This window comes from Nothobranchius furzeri, chromosome 17 (assembly GCF_043380555.1).
Source record: "Nothobranchius furzeri strain GRZ-AD chromosome 17, NfurGRZ-RIMD1, whole genome shotgun sequence".
Taxonomy (NCBI): Eukaryota; Metazoa; Chordata; class Actinopteri; order Cyprinodontiformes; family Nothobranchiidae; genus Nothobranchius; species Nothobranchius furzeri.
Window position 1 is genome coordinate 49,420,562 of NC_091757.1, and position 24,868 is coordinate 49,445,429.

Sequence of the window (24,868 nt, forward strand, 5' to 3'; positions counted from 1 at the left end):
AAGCGAGCTGATTGGGAACAGAAGATTATTTTGAGGGTGGTGGTGATCTGCAGAGGACAGCCCCTGAGGAACAGAATATAAATAATGACTGGAGAGGTGAAAGCAGAAGAGAGATGGTGTGTTTCAGCTCAAAGAGCGTCCAGAGGACGCAGTGATGAAGGGAAATTGGGAAAACTAACTTTGCTTAACTGTGTGTGGGCAGATGGATTGATAATAAGGAACACATTAGTAATGCAGAGCTAAAAGAAGAGGGAGTAACTGATACGATGGGCAGGCAAGCGCACAAACCAACACTTTTGTTGTTGGATATTTAGAGCCACTATTTCTCCACTAGCTGTGAGGTTTGCTGAGGCTTATTTATGAAGCAGATGCACATTTAATTCTGTTTCTCCATGTTCCTGCTCGTTTTTCTCTCTTTGCAAATGCCATTGTCCTTGCTGGTTCTAAAAAGGATTTAAAGAATATTTACCAACCGAATTGTCTGACAGAATTCCAAAATCAGCGACGGATGTGCAGGACAAGTAGGGCGGGACTTTCAGAATGAAAACCAGCAAGTAAGACAGGAATAACAATAAGAGATAAAGAACAGTGAAGGTGGATGTGAGAAGTTATGAAATATGCAGAACGGTGCCAAAGGAAAGCCGGTATAGATGGGGAAAAATGTGTTTGTGCATGTGTGAGTGGTGGAGGCAGAGGACAAGTCTGGAAGGATGGAGGGATTAAAATGAAGAGGGAGACTTTGATGGAATTAGAGAAAAGCATGACAGAGAGCAGTGTGAAAGAGGAGGACTCCAGGGAGGGGAAGAGACAAAGAGGAGGAGAGTTCAGAAGTTAGGGAGTAGAGAGAAGAGGATCAGATTTGATAGTGCTGGGTTGAAGGGTTGCATGGGAGGAATATAAATGCCTAAAGATCCCAAATACATGCAGCTTGAAAGGGAAGCAGGGCAGGTGATGAGAATAGTTGAGAATTCATCCTTCCCAATGTGACACTGAAAATGTGTAAGTATCTGGAGTCTGTTACTGGAGCTTGGAGCAAAATCCTTCTAAATGTTCAGCCCTAATCAGGAGAAACTGCCTAAAAACTCAAAACAAACACAACGACTGCTTTTAGCTTTCACCCTATTGATTTTCATCCTAGTGAATATCTTTATTTATCAGGTGTTCTTCTCTTTATACACACCTTTATTCACACCTGCTTTTAGATTTCCAGACAGTTAATCTAATTTGATGAAGACAGTTTTTGAATGGACCTGACATTTCAGTTAGCTTTTTTAACGACTCACAATTTAAAACAGGAAAATTAAACAGAAAATGAAGTCATAGAAAAAGATACACTTCAGTCATGTTTCTACATTCTTGCACATGTCTTCCATTTGCAAACACGATTAATTTAATAGTTGCCAAGGTGAAGGGTCCAGGAGGAAATCCCATCCATCCCACTTTCTGAAGACAGATTTTTAGAGAAAAACCTAAAAAAAAAAGACTGAACTTCTTATTTTCCTTGTAGACTTTTCACCTCACACCCAAAAGGTGTCTTCAGTTCTGATTCAGAGATTAAAACGTTCTCAAACTTTACACACACACATTTAGGCCACTAATGTCACAAGAGTCCATAAAAGTGAGTCGTTTGGGTCTTGATGATTTCTTGGGAATGGTTCTGATCACATACAGTGGTGTGAAAAACTATTTGCCCCCTGAACCTAATAACTGGTTGGGCGTCCCTTAGCAGCAATAACTGCAATCAAGCGTTTGCGATAACTTGCTACGAGTCTCTTACAGCGTTCTGGAGGAATTTCGTCCAACTCATCTTTGCAGAAATGTTGTAATTCAGCTTTATTTGAGGGTTTTCTAGCATGAATCGCCTTTTTAAGGTCATGCCATAGCATCTCAATAGGATTCAGGTCAGGACTTTGACTAGGCCACTCCAAAGTCTTCATTTTGTTGTTCTTCAGCCATTCAGAGGTGGATTTGCTGGTGTGTTTTGGGTCATTGTCCTGCTGCAGCAACCAAGATGTCTTCAGCTTTAGTTGACAAACAGATGGCCGGACGTTCTCCTTCAGGATGTTTTGGTAGACAGTAGAATTCATGGTTCCATTTATCACAGCAAGCCTTCCAGTTCCTGAAGCAGCAAAACAACCCCAGACCATCACACTACCACCACCATGTTTTACTGTTGGTATGATGTTCTTTGTCTGAAATGCTGTGTTACTTCTACGCCAGATGTTACGGGACATTTGCCTTCCAAAAAGTTCAACTTTTGTCTCATCAGTCCACAAGGTATTTTCCCAAAAGTCTTGGCAATCATTGAGATGTTTCTTAGCAAAATTGAGACGAGCCTTAATGTTCTTTTTGCTTAACAGTGGTTTGTGTCTTGGAAATCTGTGTTTGTGTCTTATGGTGGAGTCGTGAACACTGACCTTAACTGAGGCAAGTGAGGTCTGCAGTTCTTTAAAAGTTGTCCTGGGGTCTTTTGTGACCTCTCGGATGAGTTGTCTCTGCGCTCTTGGGGTAATTTTGGTCGGCCGCCCACTCCTGGGAAGGTTCACCACTGTTCCATGTTGTTGCCATTTGTGGATAATGGCTCTCACTGTGGTTCGCTGGAGTCCCAAAGCTTTAGAAATGGCTTTATAACCTTTACCAGACTGATAGATCTCAATTACTTTTGTTCTCATTTGTTCTTGAATTTCTTTGGATCTTGGCATGATGCCTAGCTTTTGAGGTGCTTTTGGTCTACTTCTCTGTGTCAGGCAGCTCATATTTAAGTGATTTCTTGATTGAAACAGGTGTGGCAGTAACAGGCTTGGGAGTGGCTACAGAAATTGAACTCAGGTGTGAAACACCCCAGTTGGGTTATTTTTTAACAAGGGGGGCGATTACTTTTTCACACAGGGCAATGTAGGATTGGATTTTGTTCTCTCCCTAAATAATAAAAACCATCATTTCAAAACTGCCTTTTGTGTTTACTTGTGTTATCTTTGATTAATGGTAAAATGTGTTTGATGATCAGAAATATTTTGTTTGACAAACATGCAAAAGAATAAGAAATCAGGAAGAGGGCAAATAGGTTTTCACACCACTGTATTCCAATGTGTGACTGGTTGTGAGGAGGAGAGTCGAGGCAGAGCTGTTGGTGTGTGAAGGAGGACTTAAGGGCATCTATGTAGTTTAACATAGGTTTTACCATTAATGGCTACTCCCCCCCTTTCAGCTACTATTACTGGCCTCAAATGAGTGTCCCATGTCTTTGACATGTAAGGAAATGGCTCTGCTTTACTATCTACTTGTGTAGCTGCTGTTTCACCAACACAGAGGTGCAACATTCCTTGTTTCATGAATTCCTTTTCCGCTTCTTTTTGCCATCTACTTACTACCGTTGGGGAATCTTCTTCTGCGGTTCGGCATGCGTTTTCATTTTTATGCTGACTTTAAACTGAGTGTAAAGCAGGGAGGCATTGGGTACCACTTTTCAATTATTTGGTATGACCCGACCAGGATTTGAACTCCAATCTCCCTGTTCCAGGGTAAACACTCTACCATAGGCCACTGAGAAGGGTATCTTATTCCCAATTAGAGTATTCAAGGGTTTAAAATTTAATTTGTAAAGTTCGGATGAAAATTTGTATTTGTGGTGGAATTCAAATGTTTGTTCCAGTGTGTGTATATTTACTGTAAGCTACTTCGTTAGGGCTTCCATCTCTCAATGTGTAGAGCATCTTTGGCGTCCTCTTTAGTGAGCTTTATGTTTAGTGAATAAATGTGTCAAGAAAACCTTAAAGTAGGGTTCTTAACATTAAAGATCCCAAAACACCCCACTGGTCTTTATCGTATTTAGGCCATTATTCCAAAAACCTCAATTGCTTTGTCTTTTACTCACATGCAAACATTTCAAGGCCTTTCAAACCCAATCAGATTCTCTTTGATCAGATGTCACACCCCGTGTCTCATTGACAAAGAGGAATGAGGAAGTAGAAAGTGGATAGAAAAGGGCTGTAATGCCGATAGTGATGCTTAAAGAGACAGCAACATTAAGAGAAGGATTTATAAAGAAGAGAGGATAGTAAGAAGATACGGGTGATGGGGGAGTAGGAAGGGAGGGAGGGGCAGATAAATGAGGGGAGATGGGGAACATTGGTAGAAAGGGAATGAGGGCATGGCAAAGGCGTGATGGAGAGGCAGGGGGCAATGAATGGGTGGGACGCCACTATAAAGCGGAGATGAAAATGAGGTCAGGTGGCTGACTTAAAGGGAAGATGAGAGGAGGCAAAATCAAGCTAAAGGTTAACGTTGGAGCCAGAGTGTAGAGAGAATGGGAATTGCTTCGACATCTCTAAGAGCAAAGGAAGAAGTCATTTGTTTTATGCAACACGTTGATGGTATGGAAGGATTTGAAAGGGAGCTAAATTGCAGTTATTGCACAGTTTTCTTATGCAGGTATGCTGTAAACACAGCTTAGGTCCTTTAGAAGGTAGACGGCTATCACTCTAATTAGCATTTACTTATATCCTGGCTGAGTCTTAAATATACTCTAACATCTGGCTGTCTGCCACCGACTTTACTGTTTTTAAGATGTTCGTCCAAGGCTGGCCGGGTGGGAGCTGAGTCAGCCTCAGTGTGCAAACCAGCTGAAACTAGCCAAACTCAGTGAGAGCGGACGAGATGAGATGAGAATAGGAAATGCTGAAGCCAGCTGTCCGTTATTTTTGTTCATTGTTGCGTTCTAGGGGAAGTATTCTAAACAAGATTTAGATGAATTAGTGATTTCCACCTCCTCAAAGTCTGCTCATTCATGGAGGTGGAGGCAAAGCCCTGAATGATGACAGAAAGTCTATAAAAAATTAGGAGGGGGGGTTAGCAGCTTGAGGTGAGTGGAAAGAGTAGAACGGGATTAGAGAAGTAGAAAAGAAAGGACGCACCTTAGACACTGCTTTGCGTGACACTGAGACAAAGGCTTTCAGTGCTGCTGATCTATGACTACAAACACTCCTGGCTGCCTGCTTCCTTAATTGTGGTGCAGATTAATTTACACCCCTACAATGATGAAGGTGAAGGAGCAGAGAAAGAGACATGAAAGAAAAATAATTGGTAGATTTGAGTTCCCTTCCGTGTTTGCAACAGGACTTTTGTAAGATGTTAGTAGCAATGCTGTAGGATCTAAGGTGAAATCTGTCATCTACTGAAAACACACACACACACACACACACACACACACACACACGCACGCACGCGTTTGTCTTGCTATATCTGAGGAACACTATTTGACCTCCATGCATGATGCCTAACCCTAACCAGTGTCAGTCATAAGCTCAAGTAAAACCTAACTCCACACATGCTCAGATGGGCTATTCCCATCTGTACCGGGTCAGCCTGGGCCGGGTAGCCCCGGTCGGCCCCAGCCTGGCCCGGTTGATTCCACACATCCTTGCCTTAAGACCATGTGGGCTGATTCTACCCACCAATCAGAGGCTTGCTCTAATGGAAGGTGTGGATTTGCTGTCAGCAGTGGGTGTGTTGGCCCTGGTCGGCCTGAAGCAGACCCCCTCGAGAAGAGGGCTGAGAATGAGCCTTGGTTGGCCTGAAAAAATACCAGGCCACCCAGATGTGTAAACAACCTACGCTACCCGGCCCGGGCCGACCCGGTACAGATGGGAATGGCCCAAAAGTGTCCTCGCCACAGGTGAAACTTGGTCCTCAATTATGTACCCCCCCCCCCCCCCCCCCCCCCCCCCCCTCCCGGCTCATATGATTAATCTGAAGGGACTCCCAAACATTTCTCCCGCTACTGTGGGACATCATCTCTCCTGTGAGCTCGTCTTCTGATGGGACATGTTTGGCACATCTCACATAGAAGGCATCCGTCCTCACCACATGTCCAAATTGCTACAACTGGCTCCTTTGGAGACGGATGAGCAGCTACTCTATTCAACTCTCTTGAACCTTAACGCCTCATCCTATCCTTCAGGTTGATTCCAGCCATTCTGTGGAGCACACCCATTTCACCCACTTGTATTCAGTCTCATTCTTTGAGTCATTACCCACAGCTCATGACCACCGGTGAAGGTTAGGATGTAGATTGACTGTTAAGCTTTACTTTTTGGCTTTGATTTTGTCATCATGACAAACTGGCTTGATGTCCATCTATGAAACTCCTACTTCATTCGACCCTCATTTGAGGAACAATAAACTTGTTCCCTGGATAAGTGATTCATTCCTATCCTGGAGCTGACGATCCTTTCCATTTAAGGCCCATGGTTTTAACTTGAAGGTGCTGATTTTGATTCCATTTGTTTCCCGTTCTGCTGCAGCCTGGTCCAGTCCTAGCAGAGGGGCTATATACAATGAGGCCAGTGGGATGCTCTAACAGCAGTAATGAACTTGGAACAGATTTTAGATCAGTTAATCATACGACATATGCATGGTTCCTTGTGGTTTTTAGAATCGGTGACTTTCACGCCGGTCCAGTGACCTGTGTCAATTTACATATTCATGTGGCTGAAAAATGTCTTGTTTTTGAAAACCTTATCCATTTCCTCCGTGTTTCAGCCCCTATGAAATACATTAGATGCTGTTTATCTCTGACCTCATCAGACTTTGCTGACCCAATCTTTTCTCATCCGTCCATTAATTCTTTGCCCTCTTCTTCTGTTGCACAAACACAAAATGCACAAAGTTCATATTAATTCAGTGCTGTCCTCCCAGGTGTCAAAATGCACTCCTTTCCTGCTCTCACATCACTGCTGTAAATAACAACCTTTTTCTGAGCTCTACTGTGTGTGTGTGTGTGTGTGTGTGTGTGTGTGTGTGTGTGTGTGTGTGTGTGTGTGTGTGTGTGTGTGTGTGTGTGTGTGTGTGTGTGTGTGTGTGTGTGTGTGTGTGTGTGTGTGTGTGTGTGTGTGTGTGTGTGTGTGTACGTGTGTGTGTACGTGTGTGTGTGTGTGTGTGTGTGCACGTGTGCGAGTGTGTGTGTGGACATTTGACACCACAAGAGGATAACCTCCCCCGTTCATCACCGTCATCACTCAGCACCACCAGCACTTTGCTTTCATCATCGCACCAAGACAGGAACACCTAGGTCCAGCCTCGTCACACATAAGCAATACATCACCCATCTGTGTGGGTGTGGATGCAGGTGTGTGTGTGTGTTCTTCCAAAGTCATTATCCTTGTCAGTCTGTTAGAGTTGCTGTCACATTACTGTCATTAGCTCCAGCCTCAACAACAGGTGTGTGAGTTTGTTTCGGAGACAGAGGAATGGAATGGATCCCCCCCCCCCCCCCCCCCGCCCCCCCTGCTATTTCAGAAACCTCAGGTGCTTTGGGTGGAGTGGTCCTTGTGAAGAATGTGTGGTAGAAAGCTGGTCGGAGCTCAGAGAGGAAAGGAAACTCGATGACAGAGGAGAGCCAAAGTGATGGTGAAAAGGCAGGAGGCAGGTGCAAAGACTGAGTCAGATGGAGAGGGATTTTTCAGATCTCGTAGCCGTTATACCTTAAAAAGGCAAACAGATGGCAACATCAAAACAGTCAGTGACCTGAATGATCAAATTCTAATGCTGCTGTAACTGTTTAGCATTTGAAAATCATTTGTCATGAGCACTTCTTTCAGTGCTTCCCCTTATCCTTTTTTTTTTTTTTTTTGCAGAAGATCATGTGAATGAAGCAGGGCGACTTACTCGACTTAACAATCAACAATGCCGAGTCATTATGGTGTAATTATCTGGGCTTTGCAGAACGTGTACTATAATAACCCTGGATTGGAAGATGTGTCATCCAATTTTTTTTTCTATTCAAAAGAAAATTGAGATGGGTCATACATCCAGCCTATGCCTTTGGCTGTCTGAAAATCCCGGTTTATATTGGTAATTGAACTAATCTAATGTATCCAGGTCAAAATGTAACTTTAAAGCTATTTGTACTTATTTGAGAAGGAAATTGTCATTAAAAAATGATTCGACATACTCTAAATGAACAAATCTTGACCCTTTTAACAATTATTTGTGGTGATTTTGCTGATGCAAAATGTATGCATTTGACTCTGATGCCTCCTAGTCACCTTCCTCTTTAGGTTTGCTGGGCATGTCCCACTGGGAGGAGAACCTGGAGCAGACTAGAACTTGCTGGATGTATTAAACAAATCTTCTCTGGCATGGGAAAGCCTTGGGATCCCATAGGAGGAGCTTGTGAGTGTGTCAGAGAAGGAGGATGTCTTGGTCTTCCTTCTGGACTTGTTTCTTGCATGACTTGACCTTGGAAAAGCCGGGGGGAAGTGTATAGACTCTTGTTTACATAACACAAAACATTGTTCCCAAAAGCTGGGAGTGAGATTTTAGGTCTAAATGAGCACTTTAAATATTTGGAAGTCGTGTTGCATAACAGCTAAATATGTAGACAAAAATAAATATTATGGTGATGGATATAAAAGAAAAACCTCACATTTAAGTGGAACATTACAAAAGTGTTAAAGAGCAAATTGCAGCTTAATAGTTTTCTAATTCATATAAAAAGCTGCCAAAAAATACTATTTAAAACGCTTATTGAGGAAATTTCATTTTAAAATACATAACGGCAGAATTTTTAAAGGAAAAAGTGGAGTTTCTCAGCAAAGCTTCTAAAAACGCTCTGCCTGGCTTGGATTTCTGGAGCTCAGATCACCGTCAGAACCAACCACCAGAAGAACGCACGGCTCAGCTGGCTAGTCGAGCTGGTGTCTGGGTCAGATCCAGCTCACAATTCAATTCAATTCAAGTTTATTTATATATCGCCAAATCAGGACAAAAGTAGTCTCAAGTCACTTCACATAATAAACATTCCAATACAGGTCCGTTCATTGAGCCAATCAGAAAAAAAGTTTCCTATATAAGGAAGCCAGCAAATTTAATCAAGTCACTGACTAGTGTCAGTGACTTTACAGCAATCCTCATACTAAGCAAGCATTTAGCAATTGTGGAGAGGAAAACTCCGGTTTAACAGGAAGAAACCTCCAGAGGATCCTGGCTCAGTATAAGCAGCCATCCTCCATGACTCACTGGGGATTGAGAAGACAGAACACACACACACACACACACACACACACACACACACACACACACACACACACACACACACACACACACCATATATACCAAGTAGTGTTTCTATGGTTATATTGTGATTTCTTAGTAAATATTCTACTTGGTGAGAGATAAACTTTATTGTATTTATCCTAGTGAATCTATAACTAAACGAGTAAACTAGTAGTAGCACATTCAATGTCAAAGAAAGTAAAGTGTTATTATCAGGAGAGGGAGAATGATTAAATGGTTGGCAACAGTGTTGAAGCTGATGGCCCCCTCCATGAGTCTACCATAGCTCAGCAGAATATCATTGTAGCTTCTTCTGGGGAGGAAAACACTTAGAGAAAAAATAAAGTTAACAGCTGAAATAGCAGGAAACAATACAGTTAAAGAGCAAATTGTAGAAGAAAGTAGTCAAGTGTGGAAAGTGGTCATTGTGTCCTCCAGCAGTCTAAGCCTATAGCGGCATAAGTACAGAAAATGACGCTGGATAACCTAGCCTTTTTAGATGGAGGCATGTTGGTGGCAAGGCAAGGGAGAGCCGTCTTTACCGACTGTACACTCCACCTCCCTCTACTCCCCCACTTGTCCAGATCTAGGCCAACATCAGATTTTAACCATAAGCCCTATCAAATAAAAATGTTTTAAGCCTATTCTTAAAAGTAGGCAAGGTGTCTGCCTCATGGACTAAGACTGGGAGCTGGTTCCGCAAGAGAGGAACCTGATAACTAAAAGATCTGCCTCCCATCCTATTTTTAGATATTCTGGGAACCACCAGTAAACCTGCAGTCTGAGAACAAAGTGCTCGGTTAGGAACGTATGGAACAATCAGGTCACTGATGTATGATGGAGCTTGATTATTAAGAGCTTTATATGTGAGAAGAAGGATCTTAAAATCTATTCTGAATTCAACAGGCAACCAGTGTAGGGAAGCTAAGACAGGAGAGATATGATCTCTCTTTTTAATTCTCATCAGAACTCTAGCTGCAGCATTTTGGGCAAGCTGAAGACTTAACTACATTCTGTGGACTTCCTGAGAGTAATGAATTACAGTAATCCAGTCTTGATGTAATAAATGCATGAATTAGTTTTTCAGCATCACTCCTGGAAAGGATGCTTCTAATCTTAGCAATATTCCGAAGGGAGAAAAAGGAAATCCTACAAACCTGTTTAACGTGGGATTTGAAACACATGTCCTGGTCGAAGATAACACCAAGGTTCCTTACTTTGTTCTCGGAGATTAATTTAATGCCATTCAGGTCAGGTGATTGACTAAGCCATTTCCTTTTCTGAATTTCAGGTCCAAAGATGAGAACTTCAGTCTTGTCTTGATTTAAAAGCAAAAAGTTTTGAGTCATCCAATTTTTTATGTCTTCAAGACAAGCCTGTAATCTACCTAACCGATTAGGTTCATCAGGGTTAATGGATAAATATAACTGAGTATTGTCAGCATAACAGTGGAAGTTTATCCCATACTGTCTAATGATTTTACCAATTGGGAGCATCTATATATAGTAAAAAGAATTGGTCCAAGCACTGTGGTACTCCACAAGCAACCCTGGAGTATGAAGATTTGTCATGTACATTTACAAAATGATATCTATCAGACAGGTAGGATTTAGACCAGCCTAGCGCTGTCCCTTTGATCCCTACAACATGTTCAAGCCTTTCTACAAGAACATTGTGATCTACTGTGTCAACGGCAGCACTGAGATCTAACAAGACTAGAACAGACACAAGATTCTTATCTGAGGCCATGAGAATATCATTTGTTAATTCACTAATGCAGTTTCAGTGCTGTGATACTCTCTAAAATCAGACTGAAATTCCTCAAACAGATATTTAGTGGTTAAATACTCACATACTTGGATGGCCACTATTTTCTCCAGGACTTTGGATAAAAATGGAAGGTTAGATATTGGTCTATATTTCATTGGGCCATCTGGATCCAGAAAAGGCTTCTTAAGTAAAGATTTGATTACAGCAACCTTAAAGTCCTGTGGTAAGTATCCATTTACTCAGGATAGATTGATTATCTCTAGAATGGGGGCAGTAACCAAAGGAAATTCATCTTTAAATAATTTGCTTGGTGGTCAAAGAAGCCCGTATGAGCTCCAGAACTAGATGTCAGGCATCTCTCTCCTTCTCTCTAAGCGCTGAACTACGTTACGTGAACGGATATTAACACATATGAGACAGCTGACAGACGCTCATTAGTATTAATATTATATTAACTGACTGATACTATTTTAATTGTCTGGTACATGATAGTAATCTGTACATTATTGTGATGTTAGCACACGAGTTTAAGCTAGCATTTTAAACTCACAAGACAACTGCTGCGTCTTCTCAATCTCTTTGCTTTGGCCGATGGTTTCTCCCTCTGGTTTGTCTCTGCTCTTCGGAGCGTGCAGCAAACTCATAACTTTATGGTTTCGGTCCATCATAAGTAGAATCATTACCATTTAAAGTTTCCTCTTTGTCAAAGCCGGCATTATAATCCACATTCTTCTCTGGACTAAGCTAACAGGACTACCTTTGCTGACGTCACTCGGTTTGGCATAAAAATAAATAAATAAAAATTTTCTCACAAAAATGACTCTAAAAGCCTAAATAATTTTTGTATGTGTAAAAAATTTTAAATTAGTTTCTATTATGTTTCTCTAAACATTGGTTCATGGGAGTCTCTAGCCTGGCCTGCCAGACTCGTCCTCTGATTAATTCTGCACAGAGAAGGAGTCTGGTAACTCACAGGCAGAAAGGCACTTGAAGGCGGGACTAGGCAGCTCAAAAGTAAACAATCAGAAAAAAGACAGAAATGCCGACTGTACCGCGCAACGCTGAAGTTTTCTAGCTGTAAAAAAAGTCATCTGACATCGGCGCAAACATATTTTTTTTTTTGAAGAAATGCTATTAGCGCTTCTACTCGTGGTTTTCAAGACATTTGAGTCATTTAGTACAGAGGAAAGAGCTGCAGCAAACTCCACCTCTGTCTTTGTTGTTTATGAGAAACTGACTGTCGCTGTGTGTGACTTCCACAACGCCGTAGTTTTTTTAGCTGTAGTCCAAAATGGCGTCTGGCGATAGAGCAAACATCTTTCTTTAGAAACAAGGCTTTTAGCGCTTCTACTCGTTGTTTTAAAGACGTGTCCAAGTCATTCAGACCAGAGGACAGAGACGCAGCGAACTCCGCTTCAGTCGCCATGTTCGACAAACTCGGCATTATGGTGTGTGACGTACGCTACTCAGCGCTGATTGGCTCGGTTAGAATTCTCAGGGGGTGGGGTTATTTGAATAGGAGAGCTCCCAGACTCTTTCTCTGTGCAGAATGAAACAGGCCTGGCTAGGGAGTCTCTAACTTATAATTTGCTCTTTAACATGTCAGAAAGATGGATGGACAAGTAAATAATGTAATTAGAGAAAATTTATGTATGATTTGCAGCATCATTCTTTTGATCTTTTTTACTCATTTTGGCTCTTGGAAACTTTTTTTCTAAGCAATTTCAAACTTTTGTAAAAACGTTAAATGAAGAGAGCAATTAAGATGTATTTAACTAGCAAGAAAAACAAGTAATATGTAAAGTCATGATGATAAATTTAGAGTAGCTTACATGTAAAATCGACCTATTTCTCTAAATAAATTTTGAAACCTTTGATTCACTCAAAAATGTAACACACCAGCACAGAAAAAAAACACAATGAAGACGCTAAAATAGATCCCTGTGACAGATTTATGAGCTTTATGCACACTGACATATTTTTTTTTCTTTTTTCTTTAACATTCTTCATCCATCCTGAGGGTTGTTTGGCAGTAAATAGATAAACATGTTATATATTGCCTTTTTGTAAATGCAAACAAACCACAGACTGAATATAAAACACTTGACCATTCGGAGACATCTGATCAATGCGTGATTTGGGGGGTTTGCTTTTGGAAGCCACATCCGTTCAATTTGACCTATGTTGTTGATGATGCGGTTGTCATGGAAGTGACGGTTAGGAGAAAGGTTGAGGATTTAGTTCTTCTGCACACACGCTCACATTTTATGTGTGTTTGTGCGTGGCTGCCCTTGGGGTGTCTGTGTGATGCAAGATTCTTTATTGTTTTATTTCCTACCTGATTAATGTCATGACGTCTGCCTTTGCACTCACAATCACATTACTGTAAAGGAGAAAGTGATGGGGTCCTGTGTGTTGTTCAGGTTGGTCTTGTGTGTATTTATAAATCAGAAGAGAGTGGTGACGTTCCAAATTAGCAGGCATAGAAGAACAGGCATTCGCTCATCCTCTGGGGTGAGAAAGGAAACATGCTGACTAGTAAGCAGAGTCGCGTCATTCAATATCCGCTTTGTGCTGAAAAATGTAATTAGAGAAACATTTAAAAATTATAATATTTTAAAGAAAAAAACAACCAACTTGTTTCTCATTCTCCTTAAAATGCATACACTGTAAAAAATGAAACATTGAATTAACTTAACCAATGTCAACTGTAGGGATGTAAGAAAATATCGATATGGCAATACATCGTGATATTTTTCCTAGCAATATTATATCGATATTCAAAAGCCGTGTATCGGAAATATCGATATGGCAATATATCGTGATTTTTTTCCTGTGATTATTACATCAATATTCAAAAGCCGTGTACCTAATTCCTGAAAGAATTTACATGCAAGCATTTGTGTATTTTCTTTTTGTTTTGTGCAATTCAATCGCCACCCGCTAGTTGGCAGCAGTGTGCAGCGGGTTTTGTTTCCACCACTGAAATGTAAATCCCTCCATCATGGTTCAGACACCTCATGTTAAACATGTTACGTATCAGTTTGGACTGTTTATTGAACATTCTTACAATAAATTCAGTAAAAAAAAATTGCTTGTAACGTCTGACTGAATGTATCGCAATATATCGTGATATATTGTATCATCTCCCCTGTATCGTGATATGTATCGTATCGCCAGAATTTCAAAAATACACATCCCTAGTCAACTGGTTCCACTAAACCTAGTTGCTTAAATGTACCGAGTAATATATATTTTTAACAAAACGTTTAACCGTCTGGGGTCAGTTCATGCACAGGACAGAACGCTGGTCACATTATTCCCATTATTATACAATCAAAAAACCACTTAGTGTCATGGTTCAAGCTTGTTTTGATGAAGGTGGCTTAAAACTAAATAACAGTTGTGATTTAACTTGCTTATCCAAGTAAAAGTAAGACAATTAAGGTAAATAATTCATGCCAAGATGAAGGCGCTTTTATGAATTCGATCTGTGACAGATGAGGAGCAGAATCCTACAAACGGAGCTGTCTATTGGCTCACGCTGCTACACACCCTAAGCTAGGAGAGTCAGGAAGAAAAACAAGACCAAGCTCATCCTGTCGGCTGAGACACGTACCAGATCACCTAATCATGCAGTCACTCATAATTAGTTCACCTAATCACATAATAATGCGTAAGTAGTTGCTAGGTGCAGGCTTCAGATAGTGTGCTCGTTGCTGCTTCCAGGTGGACAAAGTCAGGATGGACACCAACTGGATTTGCAAAGCCTCTGATATTCCACTGTGTGTTACTTTGAGGCTTGGCACGTAAACTGTGGCTTCTGGTCATGACTCCTTCTTTGTAAATATATGTGTATAATTTTGTGGCTAGCTAAACCTGATTCTCTTCTGCTGGGCATTTTTGGAAGTGGCAGAGGCAGACAGAAAGTGTGTGGAACTCCATAACAACAATTTTACATGATAAATGCCTGAGACATGCTTGCTTTTATATGCGATAAAGCTTGCGTTTAACCATTGTTTTCTAGGTTTGAGCTCTTTTGTTTTTTACTCACAAACAATTGGTTTGTTACAAATGTTAGTGGCTTTAACTGCAATAAAAAATATTTTTTTCTACTCCGATTTAGATTTTTTTTTATTTTTGTGTACTTACAGACTCAGTGTGCTAATACCACAGGGCTATTCAATGCCGAACCTTGAGGGCCGGTGTCCAGCACATTTTAGTGGTTTCTCTAGTCCAACACACTATTCAGTGGTTTAATTACCTTTGCAGTAGCTCATCAGGCTCTGCAGAAGCCTGTTAATCACCTACAGATTGAAAGCAGGTGTGTTGAAGCAGGGTTAAAACTAAAACGTGCTGGATACCAGCCCTTGGGGCCTGGAATTGAACAGCCCTGCAATATAGTATGGCAAAAAGAAGAAATGACTCCAATTTCACATAGGTTGTGCTAAAAAATAAATAAACAAATAAATAAAACCAAACAAGGCATAATCAATAAAATATGGCGTGAAATATAAAGGTTAACACTTAAACTTGTCAAAACGGCTAATCATGCCACCGACTCCAGGAGATTAACAGTGTTTATTAGTCTTTACATTTAGGTAAGTTAAGAGGAACAAGTTGACATAACTTGGTTAAATAAATGCAACATTTTATTTTTACAGTGTAAGTGTGTTCTATATGGCAAAAAAAAAAAAAACTAGGTTGTAAGCTTTCATTTTTTATGAAATTGCTCCTAGAATTCAATTCATTACTTTATTTTTTCGGCCTGCACCCCGAGCCATTACCATTGAAATGTGTTTTTAATAAGTCTCTGATTATTTATGACTCGCTGTACAACTGTTTGGAAGTACTAGAGAAAGACAGGCCATTGGTAGACAAGAGACAAAGAAGGAAAATAAAAGATGTATTTCACTCATTAAATCTATAATGCAAGATATAACAGCACATTTGAAATTCTTGTACTGGGTAAGATTTATTTTAGGGCGAGCATTTGAGATATTTAAAAAAAAAGAAAAGAAAAACACTTGCAGGCATGTAGGAGAGTGGCGTACATCACTATGCAGCTTTTAACATATGTCTGGGAGCATGTTTCCATGGCAACATCTCAGTGGAAGCTTAGATTAAAGGAGCCATTTAGTTTAGTGTGTGTGTGTGTGTGTGAGTGTGAGTGTGTGTGTGTGTGTGTGTGTGTGTGTTTGTGCGTGTGCGTGCATGTGCCTGCTCTGTCTTCTCGATCCCCAGTGAGTCTTGGTGGACGGCTGCTTATACTGAGCCAGGATCCTCTGGAGGTTACTTCCTATTATAAGGGAGTTTTCCTCTCCACTGTCGCTGCATGCTTGCTTAGTATGAGGATTGCTGTAAAGACTCTGACACTAGTCAGTGACTCGACGCAACCTGCTGAGTCCCTGCAGCAAGTAAAATTGGATTGATTTACTAAAAATGAAACACACACACACACACACACACACACACACACACACACACACACACACACACACACACACACATATATATATATATATATATATATATGGTGGACTTTAGTACGAGTCAAATTTTTTAAATCCTGTTCATTTATTTTTTATAGAATATTATGCCCGCTCAGCCATAAAGCTTAAATTTGCTCTTGTGTGTCTAGTTGAAAATGTGTACAAATTGTTTCCCAGCAGTGTCATCCTCAAACAGGTTTGGGGTCCATTCATAATTCAGCTTTAATGGAATAGTTAATGCCTTTGTGTTTCCTTCTATTGTGCTTTCCAGCACTTTTTTGTGTCTCTCCTCATCTATACTGCATGACTTCAAAACCAACCACCACTCAGATTGGTGATGGGGAGTTTGTACTTTCCAAATTCGGAGGATCTAAATTATTAAGGAATATATATTTCATGAGGCCTTTTGATGAAGAGGCGGAAAACTGTTCGTAATTACCATCAAACAGCATGTGGCTTTGAATTAGGTGTGTGTGTAAAAGCTGTTCTGAAGTTAATTGTCCTTCCGGAGTTTGAGTTGATTAATATTTTATTTAAATTCAAAGCGATAAGAGCAGATTCTGTTTTTCAAGGTTAATGCTGGCCGGAGATTGGTTTGTTTCAGCTGAGTGCGTTGTCTCACACTGTTTAATTCGATTATCATAGCCGACAAAAAGAGGAAGCAAGTGTGCTTTGCTTTAATGAAGAAAACTAGCTGGTCTTGCTGGTACACCATAAAATATAAAATACTACTATGCATCATCTTCTGTGTGACTTAGAAGTAATGAACACTCTTCCCTTTGACCTCTGTGAAAGTTGGACCCCAACCTTTGTGATTTTAATGGCCAGTACTAATTAGAGGGAAAAGTCCTGCAGATGTGCTGCAAGACAGCCCTGGGCCATTAAACCTTGGCCATTAATGCAACCCATACCTTTAACACACACACACGGTCACACAAAGTGAGGCTTATTTTCTTGGTCAGTGAGATGACATAAGCATTGCTTCGCTGCACTGACCTGTGCAATTAATACTGGGATAGATTCAGGGGTTAAGCTGGGTTGAACTGAGGGGCGAAAAAGGAAAAAGAGAATGCACGGACGTCTAAAGCAAATACCAAATCTCTACCAATCAGTCAAAACACTTTGTCGTCTCATCCGTTTGTCTCTGCAGGCAGCCTGACATTTAATTGTATGACTAATTTAGCATTGACTAGTGGGAACTTTATCAGCGACAACAGATACTGGCACACCACCAGCTCCTCTTCCATTTCCCTTTGTGCAGCAGTCGCTTTGGCTGAGTCGATGTGTCCCGCTTGGACAGTGATTGACTTTAAAAGGAGCAGTCACTCCAACCCATTTCTCGCTTTCACCCCTGTTCAGTCCTTCAGAGACCCTGCTCAAGTCCCAGATACTTCAAATCCCCAGTTGGAGACTTGACCCAGCATATTGTAATGAATCAAAGGTTCTTGCTCAGTGTATTTTTCTCGTCTTCACAATCTAAGGATGCAACTATACTTTAAACGTCCTTCAGCATCACATACTGATGACCAGTGGCTTGCATTACGATTGTGGCTGTCATTTATGTGTGTTGCCTTAACATTATTTTCTTCTTTTCCTTTCAATAGGTGCCATCTTTGATGAATCGGCGCGGAAAGATGACGAGATTTTCCGTCTCGCTGTGGCAGATCTCAACTTGAACAATGAGATCTTGGAAACTGAAAAGATCACCTTCTCTGTGGAATTCGTTGATGGAAACAACCCTTTCCAGGCTGTGCAAGAAGGTAGGATGCTGAGGATTTGCTGTCTTGTTGTATCACAGTATGGCTGGGACTGATGGGAATTCACATTAGCATGGGATTTAGGGTGAGAAGGCATGTCTAACTGACAAAATATTTGTTTAAACACACACACTAAACAAAATCACAGGAGTGTTATATTTTTTTTTTTGTGTGTGGCATTTTTCATTCCAAAAGGAACAATTATCCTCTAAATTCTGTTAAGTGTTTGTGTCAGGTTCGTTGGCAGATCTGAAGCGTGACTGAGAGGATCTGTTGCCCAGACGCGGAGTGATGGAAATAACCAGCGTGGTTATCTCCTGAAGGTTTAGTTTGAAGGTTTAGAAGGCTGGTAAGCCTGGAGACTCGGTACAAAGTCTGGTGAGAACGATGACTGAGCAATGAATGAAACGCCGGCACTTCCTTAAGTAGTGTCGGCGTGATGACGTCAGCCGCCACGTTGGTGGCAGGAATGATTGGAATGAAGTCAGCGGGAGGAGTTCGTGGCAGTTTGTCTTCTGTTCCTTTTGTTTATCCCATCTAACCTTAACATTTATTTTTCACATTTTTTGTCCAATCCTTGTCACCAGGCTGTGGTTTTATTTTGAAGGCTTCACCACAATAACTGATGAAACTGGAAAATAGAAAAAAAAATATTTTTTTCCCCTAAATCATGGTGAAATCCACTAACATTTATGAGCTCTCTAACCCAAAACAGATCTAGCTGAACCAGTATTTAGACAAAGCCATCAGCACGCCCCCACTGTTTTAGGTTTGGTTGGATTGAGTGAATTGTGGATGAATCTGTGGTGTTGTAATCATCACTGTTTGCCAGCTGCTTTGGTAAATGGGTGTAATTTACTCATAATTATAAATTTGTGATTTATGTGGTTTAGATGTGATTCACACTTGCTGCTGCGGTTTCCTCATCTAATGTCAATACATAAGAAATATAATCACAATTTAGCTCGATAAGTTTTGTAGCAATGTTCTAAATAGTTAGCCAATAATTAGTAAATCTGCACTGATTTGCTTCTTGTCACCTTGTGGTCAAACGTGGTTACTGCAGTCCATGTTTTAAAACAAACTACTCAGCACTAAGTGTACCCCCCCCCCCACCCCCGTGTATTCCATGCATGTTGTATTTATGGCCCAGTGCCAGAAGAAGCACAGTCGAGTCACACACAGTGAGTTGATAAATAAACACGTTGTTGGTAATTGAAAACGTAGCTTGAAGTAGTTTTAGAGCCGACCTTCTAATTCATCGTTAGCATTCTTGGATCAACGTTGGCCTCTAGCCTTCTTTACTCGATGGAGTAAAACAAAAAGATTTTGGGGCTTCTTAGGGGCAAAAGAAATACCTTCTGGGTCACTCCTGTTTACTGGCTTTGATTCCTTCCACAACGGTGTTGCTTTCTCCTGCCGGTACGTTAGCTGATGCAGATCTCGGCAACCCTGCGGGCTCATCTATTGTAAACAAAGACGCTGTTTCAATGTAAAGGTTGGTTTATGCTTGACGCGTCTGCGAGGTCTGCACGGCTCCGCGCAGCGAAATTGCGTCATTTTAACAACCACGCCCCTCCACCGCGTCTCCGCACGGCCCAAAATTTCAACAACGCGCACCTAGGAAATTTTCTAACCACACGGACGGTCAGACATGGAAAAACATGGCGGACCGGCAAGAACTAGTGTGGCAGAGGTTCGTAAATACAGACATTTGTATGATTCAGCTCTCAGAAATCACAGTGATCAACATGTTGTTAATAATTCTTGGAGAGAAATAACTCACACTGTCGGAAAAGACGGGGACGCTGTTAAAAAATGCTGAAATGCCATGTTGTAAACAGTCATTTTTACTTCTACCATGGTGTAGTGTTGGATGCATGCTGGAGAGCTCCATGCTGCCCCCTACAGTTTGGGAGAACATTGGCTCACCGCAGAGACAAGCCGCACGAACCATAAACGCTGCGAGTTGTGAAGCGCGTTCCATCCGCGAGCCGCATCACCAAGCGGAAAGTGAATGCGTCAAGCATAAACCAAGCTTAACCATCCTTCCAACATGATTGAGAGATGAGGCTATTTTGTGATTATGTCACTGTAAAATCCTTACTTATTGTACCTTTAAATATCATAAAATGATTCAAAATGATTACATACATATCAATTACAACATATCAAACTACCATCTCCATTAAGGCTATTCTTACATTATGTGTTGCACACATTCCATTCAGCCTAGGCAGTTAGTGGAATAGTGAATCCTGCATGTGATGGTCATTCAGAAGCTTTTGTTTAGTAGGCAGCTATTATCTTCCCCGATGCGTAATGATTAATGGTTTTATTTAGACATGTCAATGGTGATTCATTCTTATGAATATATTCTATGAAGTGTGGAATATTTTTCATAGACATTTACAAAACAAAACAGCCTGAAAAGATGCATTAATGGGAGAAACAGCCTTATAAATAGGGATTAGCCGACTACGCCTGAGAATCGGTTTATCTCACACTGACGCAGCTCCTTCCTGGTGGACTAATATCACTGACTCTGAGCTCATTGTCAATTCCTCCTTCAAAAACTTAAAACAAAGCAAGATTTACCAAGGACATCTCTAATTTATTCAACAAAAGGTTCCCACAAAAAAGACATTTCAGAAATCCATCCAAATGAAGTTTATGAGAGCAAGTGTAAATGTTCAGAAATGCTCATCAAGTGTTAGATGAATTATTCAGGCTGCGGCATTTTCGGGGTTAATTATTGGATCGCCACAGCTGACCATTTTGTAAACAGAACCCACAGGAATCAGTGGTTTGATGAGTAGAGCAACATTAACCACTGGTTTTCCTTAAGAGCAGGATTTACATACATGAAAGGTTGCCGGGTAATTAGCAGCTTGCCTTTCATTCAGTTTTTGCCGCCTTTCCAGCTATAATTAGCAGCAGATTTGCAAAGGTGGTCGCTCATTATGTAATCATCATTTGAGCCTCTTTCTGTGTCTTTTCATAAAAGGAGCTCGGTTTGGTGGTGGGATTAGAGGGAGATCACTAAGATGAAAAAAAATGTAATGTAATGATGCTGCAGTTATGTTAGAAGCACAGATGTGTTGGTGTGTGTGTGTGTGTGTGTGTGTGTTGGCATTTTTGTTTGTCTCTGTAGAATAATAGGAAGAAACCACGTAAATGAGTTTAAACATGTGATCAGACGAGTCCATTCGCTAATCTGACTGTGATTTGTGTGTTTAATAAGCCTGAAATTCACATCTCATCTCCCCATCTCATATTTTTTATAGTGCTAATAAACAGCCTGAGTACTGTCTTGATTTATGATCAATGAGTGTTTGTTTGATTAATATTTTTCCCACACCTACTCTCCTTTCCATATTGCCTTTTTGTGCAGTCAAGCAACGGAAGACTCTCAGGACTTTGACAATAAAAAAAGAGTCTTTATGTTTAAAACATTCTACTGAAACATATTTGTTGTTTCGATGAAAATACAATGACCTCAAAAGTCAAAAGAATACATAATTTGAAATCATGATTTACTTGTTTCAAACACAAAAATATGCTCCTTGAACTCAAAATGATGCTTCACACTTGGAATAATCTGCTTTTCTGCTGTAAGATATAATGTTTAGGTTTAAATTCTTCCTCACATGAAACTTCCTGGTTTTTTTTTTTGGCGTTAAAAATGTTTTAATCAAAATGTGATATTTTTAAAATTAAAGGAAAACAAATCTAATGATTGGCCTAATTAAGAACATTCAATTCAATGTTTAAAACTTCGGTTGAAAGTCTTGACTCAGGCATGAGCAATCAATATTCAATTCAATTCAATTCAATTCCAGTTTATTTATATAGCGCCAAATCACGACAAGAGTCGTCTCGAGGCACTTCACATAATAAACATTCCAATTCAGGTCAGTTCATTAAGCCAATCAGAAATAATGTTTCCTATATAAGGAACCCAGCAAATTGCATCAAGTCACTGACTAGTGTCAGTGACTATACAGCAATCCTCATACCAAGCAAGCATAAAGTGACAGTGGAGAGGAAAACTCCCTTTTAACAGGAAGAAACCTCCAGAGAATCCTGGCTCAGTATAAGCAGCCATCCACCATGACTCACTGGGGATCGAGAAGACAGAGCAGGCACACACACACACACACACACACACACACACACACACACACGCACACGCACGCACACGCGGACAAGTAATGTGTCTACAGTTATATTATGATGTCTTAGTAAATATTCTATTTGGTGAAAGATAAACTTTATTGTATTTATCCTAGTGGATCTATAATTAAACGGATAAACTAGTATTAGCACATCAAAAGTCAAGGAAACCAAAAAGTTATTATCAGGAGAGAGAGAATATGAGCCTGATAGCATAAATCCAACTGGTCCACACCTAATTGTTCTTGCAAATCTTGATAATTCTGTGTCAAATATGATTGACTTCCATAAAAAATGGTAATGTGAATACCTGGTGTGAACGCTGAGTAAAACAAACACACCGTCTAGAAAGCAGGGATTTGATCATCCTGCACTTCCAACACAAGCAAAGTGAAATATGTGAAAAGGTGAGATTTGACTGAGACATCAGCAGAGCCTCCAGGATTTCTCCTTCAGTCTATCTCAGCAGTGCAGCATGCACATTTACCTCCAATTTTAGTCATTTAAGCAAGATTACTATTGTAATCAAATGACCAATGAAGAATAACACGTCATCTCTATAAATAGAATTTTGGCTACATTTAAATAGTAATAAATTAGAGATTATTCGTTTTCTGGTTAAATGATTATTGTAATAATTGAATGTGCTACCAGCACTTAGATTTGTGTGTGTGTGTAACTGCTTTTGCATGGGACATAATTGCGAGCCTGCTCCTGTCACTTGTATTCACATTGAACTCCCTCTACACCACATCCTCTTGTTCCCGTTGTCCAGCCGGGCTCGACAGAATATGTGGCACAGGTGGAGCTATGTGTAGTTTGTGTCTGTATTCATGTAAGGGCATGCCTGCTCATGTCTCCATTGATTAAAGCAGTAAGAATCACCTAATTGGATAACAGTCTATAGAAAGGTGGGGGTGAGGAAATAGAAGAGACCACAGGAGGGAGGGAACTCGATAGATGTCTCACCTTATTTTTCAGCCTAGTTTAGGCTTACACTCCAGCAACCACCTGCACTCTTGTACATACTTTCACTCATTCAAATAAACAATGAAATCCGATTTAAAAGAAACACATAAAACCTTAAAGTTATTAAATCTTAAAATCTTGACCCACACTGCCAGGTTTTCTTAGTTAATATGGCCGAATTTCCTAAAGTTAAATACTTCACAATGAGGAGATAACTATTTACTCTCCCTTTAAAATAAAATAGTTAACCACATAGCATTTGATGGTTAAAATGGTTGGTTTATTCCGTTTTCTTTTACTTTTACTTAAAGAGCAAGTCACCCCCTACTAGAAACTTACTTCACTCCCACTTCATGTTTGAAAAATGCAACAAATGCTGTTGCCTAGCAGAACGAGAGGGCGGAGCCGCTAACAAACACACACACACACAGGCTCACAACGGCATTGTGCCATCATAATGTACCAGTTAACATCATAGCATACCTCTTAGCCTATAGCGGTGGTAGATTTAAATTCAAATACAGTGCAGAGTTTTTACCTGACGACGGCGCAACACTGACAGTTTTAGGCAGAATATTTAAATTTTAACTAAAATGCACTGAGATGCTAAATTATTGACTACACGTGTCTACAGCACAATTAGACACTCGTTTATTTAGTTTATCAGCAAATAAAGTTGATTTGGGGGTGACTTGCTCTTTAATATTGAGATGTACAAAATTGAGTTAAACTGATGTGAAAAATTTGGGATCTTTGTTTGTTGGAGCATTGCTGACTTATCGATTACTTATACATATCTTACGAAACACCTTTAGATTTTTTGTCAAACTGACTGTTGACTGACAACGGTTTTTCTATCCCAATGCCGACATGTAACGGTCAAAGTCAGCCGATGACCAATTTGTGCAAGCGATATTTTGAGCCAGTTTTTATGGCCAATTTCTAGACATTGTCCCCCTTATTTTCATGTTCAATTATCACAGATGAACATCAGTAGAATGTCGAAATTTCAGAAGCTGAGTCAGTTTGTGAACATTAAATTTAACCAGCTGTTGAATCTCAATTTTGTGCACTGCTTAATGTTAAAATCAGACGTCTAACTAAATACAATCAAACAAATCAGTATACTGACCAGTATTAAATGTTCAAAACTGGCAAATAAAAATAAAATGTAGTCAGAAATATTTTAGAGCATTAACTAAAGCAGATTTTGTTCAGAAAAGTAAAAATAAACTTAAATTGTGCGGCAGTACCGGGCTGCCTGGGCTTGTGCCTGATTTGAAATCGGCCTTAGAAAGGAGGTATTTTGGGCAATGCTGATTTAAAAATGTTAAATATCTGCCCGATATATTGGCCAACCAATACTGTATGTGGGTATACCCCTATTCAGCACCATGGACAGCTCCGAATATACAAATCTGAGGAGTTGTGTTTAAAATTAAATAGAATATTGAGACTTAAAATATTTTCCATAATTAAAAAAAAACCACAACAAATCCTGCTTTGCATAAGTAATTCTATGGTTATTTGCATCTATCGTGTAGTTCATTGTGTTTTTAGTAAATGTGTGCAAAATTAGGTAAGTGCTGTAATATTGTGGACACATAATTTGATGCATGGACATATTAAAAAAATAGTGGGTCTGATCAT

General features: G+C 40.2%; 1 protein-coding gene across 4 annotated transcripts in view; it reads left to right on the forward strand.

Moving 5' to 3' along the window:
• The window catches only part of grid2 (glutamate receptor, ionotropic, delta 2), an 812,001-nt gene that overhangs the window by 180,177 nt on the left and 606,956 nt on the right, over positions 1 to 24,868 (forward strand). For all 4 annotated transcript variants that reach the window (XM_070546132.1, XM_070546133.1, XM_070546131.1 and 1 more), the window contains one exon: positions 17,921 to 18,076. Coding sequence is in view for 2 of the 4 variants with exons in the window: in XM_070546131.1 (XP_070402232.1) it covers positions 17,921 to 18,076 (156 nt within the window). In the remaining 2 variants the exon portion in view is untranslated. The remainder of the gene's footprint in view (positions 1 to 17,920; positions 18,077 to 24,868) is intronic.